This window comes from Gobio gobio (assembly GCF_949357685.1).
Source record: "Gobio gobio genome assembly, chromosome: 1".
NCBI lineage: Eukaryota > Metazoa > Chordata > Actinopteri > Cypriniformes > Gobionidae > Gobio > Gobio gobio.
Genome location: NC_137097.1, coordinates 84,110,205 through 84,132,738, shown reverse-complemented (window position 1 = coordinate 84,132,738; position 22,534 = coordinate 84,110,205). Strand labels below are relative to the sequence as shown.

The following is a 22,534-nucleotide window of genomic DNA, read 5'->3' as shown; positions in this document are numbered from 1 at the left end:
ATAAATAAATAAATAGCCTTTTGACATTGACGTGTGCTTTTAAATAGCCCCTTTCTTTTTTTTTCTTTTTTTTTCTTTTGTTTTCTGTTTAGTTATTAACGTTTGTATTTGTAATTTCATGTATGTGTATATATTCTTTCTCCTACGAGAGTTTTGTATTTTGCTGTTTTTTGTCAAAAAAAAAAAAAAAAATGAAACATATTATAGCCACACAAATGTAGTGCAGGCAATGCATATTATCTTCAATGCATGTTTATAAAAAAACGAAATATAAAAAACCCAGCCTCTTTTCGTTTACATTTTTAAAAAAAACACACACATTAATGTGTGCATAATATAGGCTATGATTATCACTGTAATAAGCGAAATATGACATAAAACACAACCCAGTCTCTTTTTGTTAAGTGTCAGTTTATGTGTGATCAATAGCAATTATAAAAGTATAAGTAAAAGGTATAAGAAGCTATACAATAAATAAAGCAGTTCAGTCAAACAAAGTCAGCGCTAGGAGACTACAACGGTAAAGTTTAATATCTTAAAAATATAAAGTTATGAAACTTCACTTTGCCCTCAGACAAAACGATCTGTCAGGGAACAAATTATAGATTAATGAGAGCAAAGATCAGCCGTTAGATCTACACCAGACAAATCATATCTTATGTTTAACCACCACAGAGACATCAGAGCCAGCGGCTGAAGGACTGGCTGAGGAAAGGCTGCTCTCGCCGGGGTTAATGAGCACTGAGCGCCACTGATCCATTGGAGCTCACAACCCCGAAACGGCAGATCAAATTTTCAAAAAGGCGCTCTCTTTATAAATAAACCACAGATTTGAGCTTTAAACAACTACATTCTCGCCTGAAAAGGACTTAAAACTATATTTTGTGAAACATTAACACTACCAGAGGGCTCTCGCCAAGACCCATTCGTTTAGCCACCGAAGGGCCAAGCTGGTATCAGACTTTTGCCGAATCCCGTCGGTAAGACAGCGATAACATCTTTTTTAGATATGAAGGCTTCGAGTGTTGTTCTTTGCTCGGGTTTTAATGAAAAGGAAAAGTTTAAATCGCTTAAAAACAGACGCGATAGCTGATTCGAACAAGGGATGCTCCACGGCGGCAAATCTGCTTCAACGTCGCTGCGCTGTCGTCATCGTGTAAAGCTCGCCCCAACGTTTCTTGGATTAGAAATGGGCTTGAATGGGCTCTTTGCCAGACTACTTGCAGAGCAAATCTAAATTTGCCGGAAGTTGTCTGGGTTTTCCCAGGCTACATCAGATGTTAATTTATGTCCCTGGTACACTTAATACCAAGTATGCATTTCATCAAGTTTATATTTTTACATTTATTCCAAAATAACAACTAAAGGCAGTACCAATTTAAACAATATATAGTTGGGGAGAACAGTTCAGGACCCAGGGACCAGATATGTTTGAAAGAAGACCAGGAGTCAAGATGTTCAATCAAATGGAGAGAATTTACTGAAGAATAGTTTGCAGTTTCATCGGCGACAGTCTCTTGAGGAGGCCAGACTCGACCTTACACAACATTTGATTACATCATTGCCAACAGGTGGACTACTTCTGATTGGCTAAGAACACATTGTCCAAGCAATTTCCCACACATGAATAGATAGGAGAGCATGTCACCATTACTCAAAACAGTCGTCGCACAATTCCTAGATTTAGACCGGTGGTGACCTCGGGAAGGAGCACAAATAATATTCACTTTATTCCCTAGAGCAGGGGTCTCCAATCTCGGTCCTGGATGGTCACTGTCCTACAGAGTTTAGCTCCAACCCCAAATAAACACACCTGACCCAGCTAAACCATGTCTTACAAGGCATTACCTGTTCAAATAAACACACCTGACCCAGCTAAACAGTATCTTACAAGGCATTACCTGTTCAAATAAACACACCTGACCCAGCTAAACCATGTCTTACAAGGCATTACCTGTTCAAATAAACACACCTGACCCAGCTAAACCATGTCTTACAAGGCATTACCTGTTCAAATAAACACACCTGACCCAGCTAAACCATGTCTTACAAGGCATTACCTGTTCAAATAAACACACCTGACCCAACTAACAGTGTCTTACAAGGCATTACCTGTTCAAATAAACACACCTGACCCAGCTAAACAGTATCTTACAAGGCATTACCTGTTCAAATAAACACACCTGACCCAGCTAAACCATGTCTTACAAGGCATTACCTGTTCAAATAAACACACCTGACCCAACTAAACAGTGTCTTACAAGGCATTACCTGTTCAAATAAACACACCTGACCCAGCTAAACAGTGTCTTACAAGGCATTACCTGTTCAAATAAACACACCTGACCCAACTAAACAGTGTCTTACAAGGCATTACCTGTTCAAATAAACACACCTGACCCAGCTAAACAGTATCTTACAAGGCATTACCTGTTCAAATAAACACACCTGACCCAGCTAAACCATGTCTTACAAGGCATTACCTGTTCAAATAAACACACCTTACCCAGCTAAACAGTGTCTTAAAAGGTATTACCTGTTCAAATAAACACACCTGACCCAGCTAAACAGTGTCTTACAAGGCATTACCTGTTCAAATAAACACACCTGACCCAGCTAAACCATGTCTTACAAGGCATTACCTGTTCAAATAAACACACCTTACCCAGCTAAACAGTGTCTTAAAAGGTATTACCTGTTCAAATAAACACACCTGACCCAGCTAAACAGTGTCTTACAAGGCATCACCAGTTCAAATAAACACACCTGACCCAGCTAAACAGTGTCTTACAAGGCATTACCTGTTCAAATAAACACACCTGACCCAGCTAAACAGTGTCTTACAAGGCATTCGTGTCGGTGTCGCTCTTTGAAGTTTTACTTTATAACAGTATTACTTTAAAACTGCATTTCGTTGCCTTGTACTTGTACTTGTGTAATGACAATAAAGTTTAATCTAATCTAATCTAATCTAATAAAAACCAGCAACTTTTACTCTTTTATTAGTCAATTTTATTAATATTTGCTTTGTTTCATTTTTGTAATATGAATTATTTTGTCATCCAGTTTTTTTGTTTTGAGGAGGAACTGCCTCCCTTGCCTCCTAGCAGGAAACAGCCCATATCACACATGTGGCTTTTCTCTGCTGTGAATCTTCTCATGTTTTTTCAGATTTCCTGACTGACTGAATCTCTTGTCACAGTGTGAACACTTGTAAGGTTTTTCTCCAGTGTGAATCCTCTGGTGCAGTTTTAAACGGCCTGCTGTAGTAAAAGTCTTCTCACACTCAAAGCACATGTACTCTCTCACACCAGTGTGTATTTTCTCATGTCCATGTAAATGTTGCAGCCGTGAAAAACTCTTTCCACACACAGAACATGAATGTGGCTTCTCCTTCGTATGAACTGTCAGGTGTGTCTTCAGGTTTGATGGACCATAAAACGTTTTTCCACACTGATCACACTTGAATGGCTTCTCTCCCGTGTGGATCCTCATGTGAACTTTAAGATTTGCTGATTTTGAGAATCTCTTCCCACACTGGTCACATGTGAGCGGCTTCTCTCCAGTGTGGATTTTCATGTGTCCTTTAAGGCTTGATGAATGTGTGAAACTCTTCCCACACTGATCACATGAGAACGGCTTCTCTTCAGAGTGGATTTTCATGTGTTCTTTAAGACTTGATGATCGTGTGAAACTCTTCCCACATTGATCACATGTGTGTGGTTTCTCTCCCGTGTGGATCCTCATGTGCTGCTTAAAGGTTGATGATCGTGTGAAAGTCTTTCCACACTGATCACATGAGTACGGCTTCTCTCCGGTGTGAATCCTCATGTGTAATTTAAGGATTGATGCAACCGTGAAACTCTTCCAACATTGATAACATGCGTACGGTTTCTCTCCGGTGTGAATCCTCATGTGTTCTTTAAGGCTTGATGCAACCGTGAAACTCTTCCAACATTGATCACATGAGTACGGCTTCTCTCCAGTGTGAACTCTCATGTGAATCTGAAGATTTGGCTTTTGTTTGAAACTCTTTCCACACTGATCGCATGAGTACGGCTTCTCTCCCGTGTGAACTCTCATGTGAATCTGAAGATTTGGCTTTTGTTTGAAACTCTTTCCACACTGATCACATGCGTACGGCATCTCTCCCGTGTGAATTCTCATGTGCCGCTCTAGACCACCTTTCCCTGAGAAACTCTTTCCACACTGATCACATTCAAACGGCTTCTCTCCAGTGTGAACTCTCATATGGACATCAAGACATTGTTTGGTTGAGAAACTCTTTCCACACTGAGTGCAGGTTGTAGATTTCTTAGCTTTTGTTTTCTTTATAAATGTCTTTTTAGTCTTTGAGCGACTCAAAGGTTTTTCTCCAAGTTTGGCATGATGTTCCTCCTCCACTTCACTCAGTTCTTCACTCTCCTCGCTGTCTTCCATCATGTCTGAAATGAGATAATTAATTAAATTGGACTTTTAGTACATCAAAATTCAAATTTTTATGAAAGGACATACAGTGAAAGACAATATTATTAACCCAATATGAAAGGTTTCATTATGTTTCATAAAGTGCTGTTTAACAGAGCAAAGATTTCTTTCAACACAGCATTTCTAAACAATACTTTATTTAGGAAACCTGGAGGTTTTATAATACAAATTGAAAAAAAATCATACCGAAGAATAAAAAAATTTACAGGGTATAATTATTAGCCCTCTGATGCTAATAGTCAATAGTGTTTCCCTTTTGCTTGATAACAGCCTTTAGTCATTTGTTGTAGTTCTCAACAAGTTTCAGGCATGTCTCCTGTGTCGCAGCCCATTCCTCCTTAGCAATTCTCTCAAGCTCCTCCAGATTTGTTGGTCTTCTGACATGGACTTCAGTTTGCCCCACATATTTTCTATTGGATTCAAGTCTGGGCTTTGTGGAGGCCAGGACTCACTTTGCTTGTTTGGAGGTAGTTCTACATGAAAAGTGAGGTTATCATGCTGGAAGACAAAACGTTGACCCAAACCAAGAATACTTGATCGGAATATTTGGAAGAACGGAGTCATTACGCCGGAGACGGTTTTTTGAGGATGCCGTGTCGATGAGGCAATTATTAGATGGGAACATTCAATGGGAATATTCGAAAGATCAGAGTTATCACACCGGAGACGGGTGTAAACTCCACCCTTTAGCTCAATGTCGACATCCAGAGGCTGGTTGAAGGAATTCTGCGTGTTAGTCTTTTCTGGCACTTCTGGAAAAATCACTTTAAGATATTAAAATATGAAGATCCAACTTTACTATCTGACTCCATGAATAATGTAATTTGACTCCAAATATATGTGATTTCATTAAAGTAGTTACATTTGCTGATCATATGATTAATTGTGATTTAATTTAGATCGTTGATTTTCTTAGTATCTCTTAATTTCCAAATTCGTTCATCAAGAGACCCGATATCGCACAGAACAGACGCGTCCGGTCCACGTGTTCACAAACACAAAATGGTTACTTCTGATATTAGTCAGAGGATGCAGAGTGGATATTTTACCTTTAAGTGGTTGCACATGCTCACTCAACAAAAAGTGTAATTTTAATAATACCCACGAAAGTAATTTGCTAATCCAGCGATAGTCAGAAATCAGATTATCGCGCACTCTGTGCACATGCTTCAGTCGTGCCGTCCTCGGTGTGATCTATCTTAACACTAGATTTTGCGATAATAAAGGAGTCTACATTAATCCATACTAGAATAATGATTTCAGAATAATACAAGATAAATCAAGATGAAAGTTTGTGGATGAGGCAATTATAAGATGGGAATATTCGAAAGATCGGAGTCACCACACCGGAGACAGGTTTATTGGGGATGATGTGTGGATGAGGCAATTATTAGATGGGGATATTCGAAAGATCGGAGTCATCACACCGGAGACGGGTTTATTGAGGATGATGTTTGGATGAGGCAATTATTAGATGGGAATATTAGAAAGATCAGAGTCATCACACCGGAGACGGGTTAATTGAGGATGATGTTTGGATGAGGCAATTATTAGATGGGAATATTCGAAAGATCAGAGTCATCACACCGGAGACGGGTTAATTGAGGATGATGTGTGGATGAGGCAATTATTAGATGGGAATATTCGAAAGATCAGAGTCATCACACCGGAGACGGGTTTATTGGGGATGATGTGTGGATGAGGCAATTATTAGATGGGAATATTCGAAAGATCAGAGTCATCACACCGGAGACGGGTTAATTGAGGATGATGTGTGGATGAGGCAATTATTAGATGGGAATATTCGAAAGATCAGAGTCATCACACCGGAGACGGGTTTATTGAGGATGATGTGTGGATGAGGCAATTATTAGATGGGAATATTCGAAAGATCGGAGTCATCACACCGGAGACAGGTTTATTGAGGATGATGTGTAGATGAGGCAATTATTAGATGGGAATATTCAAAGATTGGAGTCATCACACCGGAGACGGGTTTATGTGTGGATGATGTGTGGATGAGGCAATTATTAGATGGGAATATTCAAAAGATCAGAGACGGCTCTAGTGACCGTCTTCTTGACGATTTTCAATCCCAAACTTGGCTAAATGGTTCACTAGTGTCTTGGCAATTGTTCTGGGGTCTTTAGAAAGCTCTCACATTAGTTTTCTTTCCAAAGTTTTTGGAATCTTCCTGCCTCTGCCATGATTTGATAAACAAGGATGTACATCCTTCTCCTCCTTTGTGAGCATTAACAATTATTTTACTGAAGTTTAAACTAATTTATTTTGTCTTTGCAATGACAACAGTACATATTATTATACTTGTTGTTTTTGCAAGATACTAATCCTCAAATGTACATGTTGGCCATTCCTCTGATGATTTCCCGGAAACAAGATCTATCCTAAATGATTTATGTATATAAGAAGACAGATAAAACTGAAATGTTTATGGACAATCTTTTAGTTCACCAGGCACCTCCGGAAAGCAGAGAAGAAAGAGAAAAGAAGCAAGAATTACCCTACAAGTGGAGGACTGATCCGGAAGGGAAAACAGATAATTCCAGTCATCAGACAAATGGATAAGTTCAAACAAGAAATGAATGCATGATGTTAGAAATGTTATGTTGGAAACTCCATTTGAAATGTTCAACTTGCAAGAGAAATATAGTATAATTCAAACTTGCTTTGCAACCAAGTTTATATTTTAAAGGAATGGTTCACCCAAAAATGAAAATTGTGTCTTCATTTACTCACCCTCAAGTTGTTCCAAACCTGTATGAGTTTCTTTGTTCTGATGAACACAAAGGAAGATATTTTGAAGAATGTTTGTAACTAAGCAGATAGAGCAACCATTGACTACCATAGTATTTTTTACCTACTATGGTAGTCAATGGTTGCTCTACATCAAACATTCTTCAAAATATATTATTTTGTGTTCAGCAGAACAAAGAAACTCATACAGGTTTGGAACAACTTGAGGGTGAGTAAATGATGACAGAATTTTAATTTTTGGGCGAACTAACTATTTAAGATGTGAGTTGAATTGCTTATTTTCTTATATTGCTTTAAAGGTCCTGTTCTTCGTGATCCCACTGTTCAAACTTTAGTTAGTTTGTAATGTTGCTGTTAGAGCATAAATAATACCTGCAAAATTATAAAGCTCAAAGTTCAATGCCAAGCGAGATATTTTATTTAACAGAAGTTCTCTTTCAAAGCCTACAGCGAACGGCTGGCTTGGACTACATCCTGGTACTTCCTTCATTAATTATGTCAGTCAGTAGAACAGTAGAACAGACTAACCTCCGCCCACAAGAATACGTGAAAAAGGGGGCGTGGTCTTGTTGCTGTCCCACGTGGAGAAGAGGACGGTTGCGTGGAGAAAAGGAAGTGGTGCGTTTGACTGTGTTTGTCGCCATGTCGTCGAGACGCTGTTATTTTCATCCCGGAGTCAAATCACCTTTGTTTGGCTTTCCCAGGGACGCTGTAGAGATCATTGAGCACATATATCTCCCGTTAAGAGGCGTGACCTTTCCATGCAAGTGACGTGCGCTAAGCTGCTGTCGAATCACAACACAGGAACCGGGCAACGTGCGCTAAGCTGCTGTCAAATCACAACACAGGAACCGCTGGCACAATCAGAACTCGTTACGTATTTCTGAAGGAGGGACTTCATAGAACGAGGAACTCATCAGCCCGTTTTTAGGACAGCGAAAACAGCGGTACACAGATCAGTAAATTGTGTGAAAAATACTGTGTTTTTTTACACACTAAACATGAACACATGTTATATTGCACACTGTAAACACAATCAAAGCTTCAAAAAAACACAAAGAACGGGACCTTTAATAAGTATTACTGCTTGCATATTTCCAATCCTACATGGTTAAATGTAGACCGGTTTATCTACCGCGGGAGTTCACTTCCACCATTATCACTGCTGCCTATATTCCCCTGGGATGCTGATGCTAAGCTTGCTATGAAAGAACTTCACGCAGCCATCAGTAAACAACAGACTGAACACCCGGAAGCTGCGTTTATTGTTGCAGGTGACTTTAATCACTCAAACTTAAAGTCAGTGCTACCCAAGTTTCACCAGCATGTTTCCTGCCACACCAGAGGAAACAAAACCTTAGACCATGTTTACACAAACATGGCCGGAGCTTACGTTGCAACACCCCTCCCCACCTGGGACAGTCAGATCACCTTTCTTTGTTTCTCAGACCCAAATATGCACCACTCATCAACTGTGTAAAGCCATCAGTGAAAACCATCAAGGTGTGGCCTGCGGGGGCAGACTCCACACTCCAGGAAAGGTTTCTAAACACAGACTGGAGTATGTTTGCTTCTCAAGCCACCAGTGGCGCTCACACGGACATTGACTCCTACACCTCCTCTGTATTGGATCATATCAATACCACCATTGACAGTGTTACAACCCAGAAACAGATCATCACATACCCAAATCAGAACCCTTGGATGAACAGGGAAGTGCGACTCCTGCTGAAGTCACGCAATATTGCCTTCAAATCAGGTGATGCACAAGCCTACAGCACATGCAGAGCAAACCTGAAGAGGGGCATCAAAAAGGCCAAGCACTGCTACAAGCTTAAGATAGAGGGACACTTTTCCAACTCTGACCCTCAATGCATGTGGCAGGGCATTCAGGCCATCAGTGATTACAAACCCACCCGGTCCACCCGGTCCACCCCCGCAGCCACTGATGTCAACTTCCTGAACGAGCTAAATTACTTTTATGCTCGCTTTGAAAGAGACAACAGAGAAACTGCCACCAAGCTCAAACCCTCAGCTGACCACCCACCTATCACACTCTCCTCCACAGATGTCTGCAAGGCACTGAGCCGGATCAGCGCGCACAAGGCTGCTGGACCAGACAACATCCCTGGTCGTGTTCTCAGGGCATGTGCGGAGCAGCTCGCTGGGGTTTTTACAGACATTTTCAACCTGTCTCTCGCCCAAGCAGCTGTACCATCATGCTTTAAACGCACTTCCATTGTGCCAGTGCCGAAACACTCCAGCCCGAAGTGCCCTAATGACTACCGCCCTGTAGCACTCACACCCATCATTATGAAGTGCTTTGAGCGGCTGGTCCTGGAACACCTAAAAGACTCTCTACCATCTACATTGGACTCACACCAGTTTGCCAATCGTAGCAATAGGAGCACAGAGGATGCAGTTTCCATGGCGCTGCACTCTGTGCTCACCCATCTGGACAATAAGAACACTTATGCACGCATGCTGTTTGTTGACTTCAGCTCAGCATTCAACACTGTCATCCCATCCAAGTTAATAGCCAAACTTGGAGACCTGGGCATCAACACTTCAATGTGTAACTGGATTTTGGACTTCCTAACTGACAGACCCCAGAATGTTCGATCAGGATTCACCTGCTCCACGTCCATCACACTCAACACTGGTGTACCACAGGGCTGTGTGCTAAGCCCGTTCTCTACTCCCTCTTCACCTCCGACTGCAAGCCTGTGTATGGATCTAATTCCATCGTCAAGTTTGCGGATGACACTACGGTGATTGGTCTCATCAGCAACAACGATGAGACTGCCTACAGGGAGGAGATCCAGCACCTGGCCACATGGTGCACTGATAATAACCTGCTCCTCAACACCACCAAAACGAAGGACCTCATCGTGGACTTCAGGAAGGAGTCAAGAGGCACACACGACACCATCCACATCAATGGAATGGCTGTTGAGCGTGTCTCCAGTTTCAAGTTCCTGGGGATCCACATCTCGGCGGACATGTCGTGGACGACCAACACCTCCAGCCTGGTCAAGAAGGCTCACCAGCGCCTCTTCTTCCTGAGGACACTGAGGAAGAATCAGCTCTCCTCGGCTATTTTACATTTACATTTACATTTATGCATTTGGCAGACGCTTTTATCCAAAGCGACTTACATTGCATTCAAGGTACACATTTTACATTTTGTCAGTTCTTGCTTTCCCTGGGAATCGAACCCATGACCTTGGCGTTGCTAGCGCCATGCTCTACTGTTTGAGCTACAGGAAAACAGGCTATCCTGGTGAACTTGGTCAGAAAGCTTGGTCAGAAAGCTATCCTGGTGAACTTGGTCACAGTTGGTCAGAAAGCATTCTGACCAACTGTGTGGCAGTATGGTATGGGAGCTGCTCTGTTGTTGAGCGCAAGGCACTGCAGCGGGTGGTGAAAACTGCCCAGCGCATCACAGGGACTCCACTACCTGCCATCGAGCACATCCAGAGGAAACGCTGTCTGCATCGAGCTCGCAGCATCCTCAAGGACTCCTCTCACCCAGCCCACAGACTGTTTTATCTCCTGCCCTCCGGCAGGCGTTTCAGGATCCTCCGGACCAGGACCAGCAGACTTCAGAACAGTTTTTTCCCCAGAGCTGTCTCTTTACTGAACTCAAACCCCCGTTGATCCACTTCCCTCATAAACTGCTAACTCTCCTACCTCACATCTTCCTTCACTTTGTTATTTGCACTACCGACTGTTTATTACAGTAACAACTGTTTACTTATGCATTTTGCACCACCATATCTTAACTGGATTATGCTCATTTGCACTGCCGACTGTATTTATAGTACCTACTGTTTACATTTGCATTTTGCACCGTACTTCTAACTGTAAAATGCAACCACTTTCAACTGCACTTTTACACTTTTTTTTTTTTTGGATAGCTCTGTCCACAATTTATTGCACTAACTTAATCCACTGCTATATTCCTCATCTTGCCTAACATATTATTGTGTACCTCTATCTGTAAAATTCTGTTTATGGTAATAGCCATCTGTATATTTATTCACTGTACATATTCACCTGTAAATTCAGTTCTGTTTATAGTAATAACCATCTCTCTACTTATACATATTTATATATATTCAGTACATTTCCATGTCCTGCACTTACGCAACTATTGTATATCCTGCACTTGCTGCTATTGCACTTCTGGTTAGACCTAAACTGCATTTCGTCGCCTTGTACTTGTACTTGTGTAATGACAATAAAGTTGAATCTAATCTAATCTAATCTAATCTAATCTAATCATGAAAAAAGGGAAATTCAAGCAGATTGTCGGCTGTGATAAGAGTCATTGTTTTGTCTCTGCAAATCAAGATGAAAGAAATGTGTGTGTGCTTGCTGCAAAAGTTATAATAACCTAAGACACATATTATGATTGCTGTAGTCCAAGGCAAATAGTTTATAAGGAGTTATTATATTGTGAGGACAGTCATTGCCTCTTAAGGCCCTAGGATATGTCCAAGTATAAAAAGCTTTGTACAGGGTTTTTCGGGGCCGCTCTTCGGGTGAAGACTTACACATTGTTTTGTTATTTCTACATTTTGGATCATTAATCTTTGTATTATTCTGAAACTTATTTTTTGAGTAAAGCAAAGCCATTCTGTGGTGATTCGAACACTTTTAAATCAAGTCTCAGACTCAAGAGTGATTTTTCCTAGAGATATCTTTATTTTGTTGTAGTTTAGAGACTTAAAACTACTTAAACCTTTCTGCTAGGCTTTGGTCCTGACAAACTTATTATCTAGTTAGCTTTCGTAATGCTCATTTATGTTTTATAAAATAACACAAATGCACAGAGTGCGACATCAATTGACATTATAATTCTAGCATTAACTGTATCCTACAAGCTACATAAAAAATAAATAGTTTCACAAAATAAGCATATAGGCCTATATAAAAGGCATAAATACGTGAAATATTTTAATATTTCTATATACTTAAATAATTAAAAGATTAATAAAAAGAAAGATAAAACTGTGCTACTGTGCTGCTGAGTTTGGTTCATTTTTGTGAGGTGCGGCGCTCAAATAAGTTCACGGAAACCAAGGAAACCTATCCCATAATATAATAGGTCTAGCTATCAAATTAGTGCAGAATCAACTTTGCATTACGAATGCATTAATAATCAAAAGCGGTTGTGTGGAAAAGTGCTGAACTAAATTGTTGTGCCATCTAGTGGTTTAATGGAGAATAGAGTCAAATGGCCAATTATATATAAGTATTCTTATGCTGGGCTTGACTTGTTTGAATGTAAATGGTTGTAGGCCTGGTATATGGGTCGTGAAAAAAAGAAGAAGAGGGGTTGCAACAAAAAAAGTTTGAAAACCACTGTCCTACATGTTCCACTCAACCCTGTGACTTCTGACAAGAGTTTCCTCTTTTAAAAAAGCGCATTTCTTAAAACTGTCATCATCTGGACCCTTTCTCCATTTTCTCAGTTTTGACACAAACTGTACAGTGTTGATCGCATTCATCAACCCTGTTACCAAAGTTACTGTGAGAAGAATAATCTCTATAACTATGAGTAACTTCTATAAGAGAAACTTTATCATGAATGATTGAAGAATAAACACCAACCTCTTTGTTCTTCAGGATCTTCAGTGTGTTTCATTCTGCAGGTTCTGGATCACTCGTGTTCTCACTGTCCTCTTTAATAAACTCAGTCTTTGCAGATTTCAGCTCTTCCTGATGCGCTGTTGCTCGTCTTCACTTGTAGCCTGATGGGGATATTCCAGCATTTATTGATCAACTGATGTGGGAGGAGCTTCACCTGTGATGTCACTGCAGTGGGAGGAGCATCACTGATGATGTGACTGTTGTGGGAGGAGCTTCACTGAAGAAAAAATATATCAGTTACTGAGTTTGTCAAAAACTAATTGAAACATCTAAGAATGTATGTCCTTTTTGTTTTGCAATTTGTTTTTATATACTTCTGTTATTGTTCTAGCCATGGCAAATTTTCCGAATAAGAGACATTTTTGTAGATTTACTAAATGGTTTATTCTTTTGCAAAAGAAGAGTCAACAGTCACACAGCCACCATCAATGTCTGCAGACTAAACTCTCAGTCCCTTCTTCTTCCCTCTCTAAGATCAATGTCAGTATTCGGATTCTGCTGTAGTTTTCCACACATGGTCAAAGTTTGAAACACATGCACAAATAACCCCATTGTCGTACTTCTGGACACCTGGACCCTCTAACTTTAGGAGCATGATAACCTCTAGGGTCAATGGACCCATACAAATATATGGCTTACTCCACCTCCACCCCCAAATAGGGACACAACAATAGTCAATTCCTCCAATTAATGGCAGGAAAGCTGTTGAAATCATAAAGACAGAAACATGCACATATAAAGTAGCCAAAAAATACTCTCAGTCTACCAATGAAATGAGCTTTAAGTGTGAATTTACAGGAGATGTGAAGACATCATTATAATAAATGAGGTGAAAACTTCTATTGAGATGAAATAAAGAGTCTTTTCAGCAGCTCTGTTAATATTGATGAGCCTCAGACTATCAACACTCATTCAACAAGACATTCATCAGTAGATCATCTCACTTTATTCTGACTGTTTGCTCTTACAAACACATTATTCCAGTCAGGATATGTGACAAAAGACTGTTAAACTGCTCTACTGAGAGACAATGCAGTTATTTATGGCTAAAACATCAGTAATACAAAAACAAACACCATTGACACTAATCTCTAATCATCAACCTCTACTGCTAAATAACTGTGAATCGAGATATGTTTTGCTTTTATGAGAACATTGATTGTTATAAAGAAAGATGGCAGCATCATTATTGTATTTCCACACAGAGATTGGTAGATTGGTGAAATGTAGTTTTAGTAAACTTGAAACTAAAGTTCAGATAAAAGTGTATAATTGTCCATCTGATTAGTAAAATAAATGTATGACTCTGCAAATCAATTAAATATAATTTACAACAACTGATGAATTGTGATTTGTATGGCAACATGTTGTTCATTTGAACTAGGGTGATTAATCGGAATCGAACCGAAAGTACTGCGGGTTTGAGTCGCTTATAATGTGCGTTTGAAAAAACAACACGTGTCAAACATCTTCACAAAGTAGTAAATCCCAAATGTCCAACAAAATACAACGTTTAATAACATGTTAACTCACGAGTGTTTGTGAGTTGATGTGGCTTCTCTTCACAGAATGAGACAGATGATGGATTATTTTATAGTATTCTATACAGTAATAAAGTCTAAGTCAATCAGCACTGCATACTTTATTATTATGATAATACCTGAGAAGGCTCGAAGAACTCAAATACACCATATCTTGATGCAGTCGTGTTTATTGTCAACATATTTAATCAAAGCGTTTCTATAGTCTTTTATTCAGCTTCACATTAGGGATTTCCTGCACACTATTACTCTGGCTTCAGTATGAATGAAACTTTTGGGCAAAAAATAAGAAAATAATTCTTATAATACATTTATATGACAATCCATATGTTTGTTTTTCTTCAATGTATAGGAGATTTTATCCCTACAGTGGATGCATAAGAGGCTCATATTTTGAAATTGATTTCACAGATTTGTATAATAATAGATCTATAGCCACAGATCTATATACAATTACAGATCTATAAAGCAGTACTTAACTATTAGTTATAAAGCATGTTAAAGAAATAGATTACAAACCCGAATAAAACAAACTTAGGCGGCAAGATAATGTGCAAACCGAATTATTAATGTAAACATTCAGACGCTCCTTAATGTCTCTTAGCAATATAGTTATCACTAATGAAGAGAAGATACTTACACACAATCCACAAAGTCTGTCCCTTCTGGCTACTTTAACTGTTAATAACTAAACACAAGCACATCTCTTCTTCTTCTTCTTCTTCTTCTTCTTCTTCTTCTTCTTCTACAAGCACATCTCTGCATCCTCACTCTCTGATCTCTGGTTCTCCGCGGGAAGTTTTGGAGCAGTCCAAATCACCAGCAGAAGTGGGGGAGTTTGGAAGAGTCCATTTGTGAGGGTGGCCTTCTTTACATTACTGATGTATTACCAATAAATAACAGCATTGTCTCTCAGTAGAGCAGTTTAACAGTCTTTTGTCATATATACTGAGTGGAATAATGTGTTTGTAAGAGCAAACAGTCAGAATAAAGTGAGATGATCTGCTGATGTTCTTGTTGAATGAGTGTTGATAGTCTGAGGCTCATCAATATTAAAGGGTCACTTCAGTGATTTAGCATTAAGCTTTGTATTTAAACTGGGTCATTTATGCAGTAGAAATGTGAAATTATTTTTGAATTTGGTGCCTTCTAGACTGAGAAAAGAATGAAAATGTATTTTTGTCTCATGTGGATGAAAGACAACAACTCCCAGAATGCACTTGCTTCGCTGCCCTACGAGGCCACTCCGTACACCGTCGTTTTGATCTTCATAATAATACAATAATTTCGTTCAGTTAGAGAATAAACACTACAATTAAAAACTGAACGTGTCTTTTCAATAAAGTGTGAGTGAGCCGAACGAAGAGCTGAGCTGAGGGAACGTTAAGAGCCAGTCTGGCACGTTTTCAGATCGCATATGGAAGCTAAACTATCACAGGAATTCATTGAAAAGTTGAAACACTCACTTTACTCTGCTAGTCTGGCCGTCTGTGTCTTAAGCTGGGCATACACTGTACGATTTTCGTCCGATTTCAAACCGAATTCTGACTCTGGCCAAAAAATCCTCTGATGACGCAAAATGACAATATTTGCGTCATCGGAGGAATTTTTCCAGAAATAAAATGTATAATTGTCTCGTCTCAGGGGGATATGAGGGGGGAAAGTACCATGATTTGAATATACTACCGGGTTTCTACTGATACAAAGCCTAATGCTAAATCACTGAAGTGACCCTTTAACAGAGCTGCTGAAAAGACTCTTTACTTCATCTCAATAGTTCCTGTTTTCACCTCATTTATTATGATGATGTCTTCACATCTCCTGTAAATTCACACTTAAAGCTCATTTCATTGGGCTCAACAGACTGAGGGGGTTTGATGGTCACAAATTATCTCTGAGTTTATGCTTTTAACTCTTAGCATTATTTATATTCGGAAGTGTTTAAATGAAGTTTATTTAATATTTCTGCATATTGTATAATGTTTTTATTGATTAGAACTGAATTGAGGGTAATCTGTGAGAATATTCCCAAATAAATCCCTCTAACTTTCCCTTTTCCTTCCATTTTCCCTCTACTTCCTCCCTGCCCTAGTGTATAATGCTCTGTGCAATGTCCAAACTTAGTACTTCAGGCACTTATTGCATTTTGTTGCCTCTTCATGAGGGATTGCTTCTTGTACTCCTCAATTGTGAATCGCTTTGGATTAAAGTGTCTGCTAAATGCAATAATGCAAATGTAAATGCAAATTATCTTATAATATAATGTGGTGAGATCTGGTATTTATCTCAGGTCCTGATTAACCCTTAGAATACAATAATAATAACTGCAACTAAGTAGTCTTGTGCTTTCAGGTCAGAATTAGGTCTAAACCTTCACTGGCTTGTTTAATTTATACCAGTAATCTAGGTGTATGAGCCCTTACCCTTTATTGAACAACACAAAATCAATAATCAGTCAATAACCATTTGAATGAATTCATGCTTACCCTCCAGCAGATTCTCTCATGGATGGTTGTTGGTAAGATGTACTAGAATGCTCTTTCTATTCTTATAGAACTGTACTTATAAGCTGAAGTAAAAACTGAACAGTATTTTGTCTTTATAAAATAAAAAATTATTTAAACAAAAGATAAAAAAAATACTGGTTACACAATGATTAATATTTGTTACAGATTATAATACTTCAGTTTATCCAATCTCACCAGGGCCGTCCTGTATGAGTGGACCTTGTATGCGGTTCAAAGCAATAGATGTAAAAAATAACTTTTTCTCATCCGAGCAATTCAAGTTAAAATAATACAGCAGAGCAATTTGAGCAAATACTCGTAGAGAACTTATTTCTCCACAAGGATGCTCTTATCAAACAAATCAAACGATGCACACCCAAGAAACAAAAGACAGGGGTATTTGTGCAGAGTCGTTTACATTGATCTCAATGCAGTTTCTTTGGGTTTTTCCAGAGGAACTGAAACTGCTGACCGGCTGTCAGTTGTCTTGTGTCACCCCGACAGAGGATGCTGGTTTCTTCATTCTTTGCCGTTTTTCTTCCTTCCCTTTCTTCCTCTTTGCTTAGGGTCTTGTCTCATGTGTGTGTGTGTGTGTGTATGTGTGTGTGTGCGTGTGTATGTATCTGGAAGTGTGTTTGTAAGTTCACAATACCTTTCAATATTTATATAAGAATCCTCTCTTAAAATAATTAAATAAACTATATTTAATTATATCCGACTCAGGGCAGAATCCTGAGAGATATTAATATATATGACTGGAAAGGATGTTCCTGCTTATGAATCCCTGTTTCAGGCCTAGGGGGGGAAATGCTCAAATATGGTGAAGCCTTTGTCTCGTAATGTATTGATTTCCTTTGAGGTGTGTGTATGTTAGAGACTGGACTCTTGCTTTTGCAGAAGTGCTCGCTTTGTTAGATGATAAAGTTTCTTGGGTATTAAAATGTATTTTCTGGCATCAAAACCCCCAGACTTCAAGAGTGATTTTTAAAGCAGTGACAGGCTCCACAACAATATTTGCCTATTTATGAATGAAGGAGAATAATGTGGAGAATGCTCAGTTGAATGAGCATCAGTTACTTAAAGATAGTCAGACAGACATGCTTAGATGTGTCATTTACTAGAATAAAAAACAAACTGAAATACTTTAGATTTTTGGCAGATTAACTTTTCCCACAGCAGTTACATCATTCTTCCTGTTCAAATCAAAGATGGCTGCTGGGAATCAGGTCTATGGAGGGCCACTTCACAGATTCACCCGCTTATTATGACCAGTTATTATCTAGTTATTATAGAAAGGAACATATCTTATGTCTTATTTTATTAATAACCACGTTTAGAAGATAAAAGAGCTAAACCTGAAATTCCAATGGAGCAAAAAGGGGATAAAAACAAACAACATTCTCTTGAGACTAGATTTACCTCTTTATTATTCATATCTTCATCAAGTACTAGACAGAAATGGATCATATGTGTAAAGTTGTATATACATATATTCTATATCATTCTCTCATCAATTATATTTCAAACTGTAAAGTCAACATTCTTCAGCTACATTAATTATGTCACGATAAAACAGAAATAAAATGGTTTAATTAATGATGCCTTTTGACCCCTCACAAAATGAGTCATTTCAAAATGAGTTAGTAAATAACACAAAGTTAATAACATGTTGAAAGAGTAAAAGTAAAACATGCGTTAACAACGATTCTGGCCCAGAGGCTCTTCAAATGTAGAGAATGAATCAACAGGAAAACAGACCCTCAAAAGAGACGGTTTACTGGTCAATAACGTTTACTGAAGAAAACTTCTGAAGTAAACAAACAGCTAAGAGTTCTGTGAAGTGATGGGAGAAGCAAAGCTTTCTGAAACTTTGACTCAATTGAACCAAATGTTGTGCAAAATGAGTCTTTAAATGCTGATGACTCCCGCTGGCCAGAACCCTGAAAATGAAACAAAAACTTAAAAACATGCATACAAAACTCTTTTCATGTTTAATTGAACGATGAAAAGCAATTAACAAATCATCTAATATCATTAAAGTGTTATTTTATTAAACTGCAGGCCAATAAGAGACTATTCACTACCACCTTCCTTTACAAATGTGTCATTAAAAATGTCTAAAAAGATTTAAATCTGATCCGGAATCAGGTAAAAACCATACAGACACTGGCTCATGTTCTCATAGTGGCAAACCACTGAAATTGTAATCATTTTGAAACAGTTTTGATTTATTGAATGACTATGACTTCGACAATTTGACATGTTCAGAACAAATGGTTCGCAGGTTTTGAAGCTTCACAGTGTAGTGTCCGAAAGCAGCCATCGCTTCCCTCCGGGACAATTGCCTTCTGAGGTCGAAATTATTATATATTATATTTTCCAAATCAAGTGATAAATGGAAATGAAGTTATAGAAAGTGAACAGGATCTTACATGAAGGTTATGTCTTCGGATTGACTCCAATATCTGCTGCAGATGAAGTTGAGTTTGTGAGTTTCGGGAAGGCTGATCCAGAGCGGATCTCCTCCAGACTGAACTGCTCCAGATCTCACTGTACGCTCACAGTCTTCCTCTCCGGTGCCGTTCCCTGGAGCCCAGTTCTCATAGCACACGGTCTCTCCGCTCACCCAGAACCAGAGTCCCACTGTGCAGGAGTGGTGTAAACCCAACCACACCTCCGCAGAAGACGCCCATTTAACCACATTCATCACACGACGCTGCCTCTCGTCTGAATGAACCGAGACCAGATCCACATGATTCTGTCTGCAGTATCTCAGAGCTTCAGACCACGTCAGATCCTTATTGATCAGGATCAGTTTATCTGGACACAAAAACCACAAGCAGAAGCTAGAGAGAGACTGACCAAAAACAATACTGTGGGGGAAGTGTGAACTTTAAGATATCTGGAGGGGATGTTTTGTGAGGATCTGCTCACCTTCATGACACACAAACGGATATGTCTCTTGGTCGCAGGAGACATCAGCCCATTGTACCTGAGCCTTCGGTTCAGCTACTGTACAGTTTTCACCATATTTATTCAAGCTGGTTTCACCAGACTTCCAGTATCTGAATGAGGAGTCACTGTGATCTGACCACTGCCATAAGTCTCTCACTCTGAGCAGGCCGATCCACACATGTGATCCAGTTAACTGATGAGAACTAATGATCTTTGCCACCTGTTGATTCTCATCGTGGTTCCTCACACTGACCAGATCAGAGTGATTCTGTCTGCAGTGTCTCTGAGCATCGCTCCAATTCATCGTCTGATTGACAAAGATGAGTCCTGTGTTCGCTTTAAGAAAAACAAATGGAAACAGATTCATAAACCAGTTAATTCATGATTCTTATGCTGCTTTATGGTTTAAAAGTGAACGGGAGCAGTGCTGGAAGCGTCACAAACACGTCATTCAAAGACTTTTCTATGGCTGCTGATATGTTGAATATACACAATATATTATATTGTCTGAGAGACCGTGTCAATTAGCCTCTCCCTGAAACTGCCTCATCGACACGGCATCCTTAATAAACCCGTCTCCAGCGTGTTGACTCCGATTGTTCGAATATTACAATTAAATAATACTTAAATCGATATGTCATCCACAATAAACCCGTCTCCAGCATGTTGACCCCTATTGTTCGAATATTACAATTAAATAATACTTAAATCGATATGTCATCCGCAATAAACCCGTCTCCAGCGTGATGACTCGGATTGTTCGAATATTACAATTAAAAAATACTTAAATTGATATGTCATCCGCAATAAACCTGTCTCCAGCGTGATGACTCCGATTGTTCGAATATTACAATTAAATAATACTTAAATCGATATGTCATCCGCAATAAACCCGTCTCCAGCGTGATGACTCCGTTTGTTATGATATTACAATTAAATAATACTTAAATCGATATGTCATCCTCAATAAACCCGTCTCCAGCGTGATGACTCTGGTCCTTCGAATATTCTGATCTATTATGACCTCTGACCTGTAAAGCGGCCAGAATAATAATAATAATAATAATAATGATAATAATAATAATACGCTGTTTGTTAATTGGCCAGAGGAGAACTGCCCCCCCGACTGAGCCTGGTTTCTCCAAGGTTTATTTTCCTCCATTCTGCTCCTGATGGGGTTTTGGTTTCCTTGCCACTGTTGCCTCTGGCTTGGCGTGCTCAGTTGGGGACACTACATTTTATCAACTAAACATCGAAATAAATCTAATTAATAAACTAAATTAACCATATAAACTAAATTACTGATCTAATTATTGATCTAAAGCCCACACTGTCACCGTATGGAAAATGAAATGAACTGATGACATCAAATGGCTATACAGCTTAATAAAATTATAAAATTATTATTTTTCCTGTTTAACACTGTAAAGCTGCTTTGAAACAATCTACATTGCTAAAAGTGCTATATAAATAAAGTTGAATATCTTCAGGATTATTTGTGATCATCATGATAATTTTAAAGCGCTTTGTATAGAGCAAAACTGCCAGTCCCAAACTGTGGTCTGTCAGGATACTGAGAGTGAGGACCCAGATGCAGAATGAGCAGGGGGTGAAATTTATTAACAATATTTGACACAGGACAAGACTGGTGAGATAGGAACAAAGTCCAAACAATAGGGGCAGGACACAATGGGAGAAGTGGCTGGTCAGGGTAGAGACAGCAGGGATGGGATGGCCAATGATGGAGACGAGGCAGCAGCTCGAGGAACCAGGCTTGACAGTAGGTGATGTGACTTGCTGTGAAACCAGACTGGTTGCCAGGCCAGAAGAGTCCAGGGTGACCAGGGTGGAACAGGATGCAGGACGGGAAACACCACAAGACAACACACAAGACGAGACAACAAGAGAAACAAACATGAGCAAAAAGCAAAAACTAAGAATAGGAATAAATGCCAACAAAGTAACTAGAATCCAAAACAGAAAACAGAAGAAAGATTTCTCAAAAGAGAGAAAAGGCAAAATAAATAAAAACTAAAAATAAATAACTGGAACTAGAAACTAAATCTGTAACGTTGCAGGAAACTAGAGAGAGAAAATAAGGATAGGGAAAAAGTAACCAAAAACTATACTAGACGAGATAAACTACTATCACCAGGACAAGGTTAGCTAGACACGAGGCATACAACAAAAGCACACAATGAACCAGCAAGGACAAGAGGGAAATGAGCTCAATATAAAAGGGAAGAGCACATGAGGATCAGGTGAACACAATTAATCAAACAAGGACTAGACAAGGACTAAACAAGGGGGCGTGGTAAAGGGAAACAAGGAGGTGGGACGAGAGGAGCACATGGCCAACACAAACAAAGACAGAACCATGTGGTCAGACACAAGACAAACAAAGAAACATTGAACAGACACAAGACAGACAAGACTGACAGGGCAGGACCCTGACAGTGGTCTATAAAAATTTAAAAGAATATGTCGGCCTATATTGATATAAAATTTAAATTAAATTGTCAAGTTATTGTGTGATTACTAAAATAGGCTAGTGGCGCTCGGCCGCGACGTTCAAGTTCAGTGCCTCACTTTTTGAGGACTTGTAAACTT

The 22,534-nt window shown here is 39.2% G+C and overlaps 2 protein-coding genes across 2 annotated transcripts; both read right to left on the bottom strand.

Annotated features, from left to right (window-relative positions):
- Positions 1-1,464: 1,464 nt before the first annotated feature.
- LOC307123961 (uncharacterized protein) lies at positions 1,465-15,253 on the bottom strand. The gene is made up of 3 exons (XM_079812844.1): positions 15,103-15,253; positions 12,883-13,138; positions 1,465-4,445 (listed from the first exon to the last, which is right to left on the bottom strand). The coding sequence occupies exons 2-3, from the start codon at positions 12,914-12,916 to the stop codon at positions 3,124-3,126; spliced, it is 1,356 nt and encodes a 451-aa protein (XP_079668970.1). The 5' UTR covers positions 12,917-13,138; positions 15,103-15,253; the 3' UTR covers positions 1,465-3,123.
- A 3,121-nt stretch (positions 15,254-18,374) lies between these two features.
- Positions 18,375-20,254, bottom strand: LOC307135433 (macrophage mannose receptor 1-like). The gene is made up of 3 exons (XM_079831876.1): positions 19,904-20,254; positions 19,402-19,789; positions 18,375-18,909 (listed from the first exon to the last, which is right to left on the bottom strand). Exons 1-3 carry the CDS (start codon positions 20,226-20,228, stop codon positions 18,744-18,746), a joined length of 879 nt encoding a protein of 292 aa, XP_079688002.1. The 5' UTR covers positions 20,229-20,254; the 3' UTR covers positions 18,375-18,743.
- Between the last annotated feature and the right edge of the window lie 2,280 nt (positions 20,255-22,534).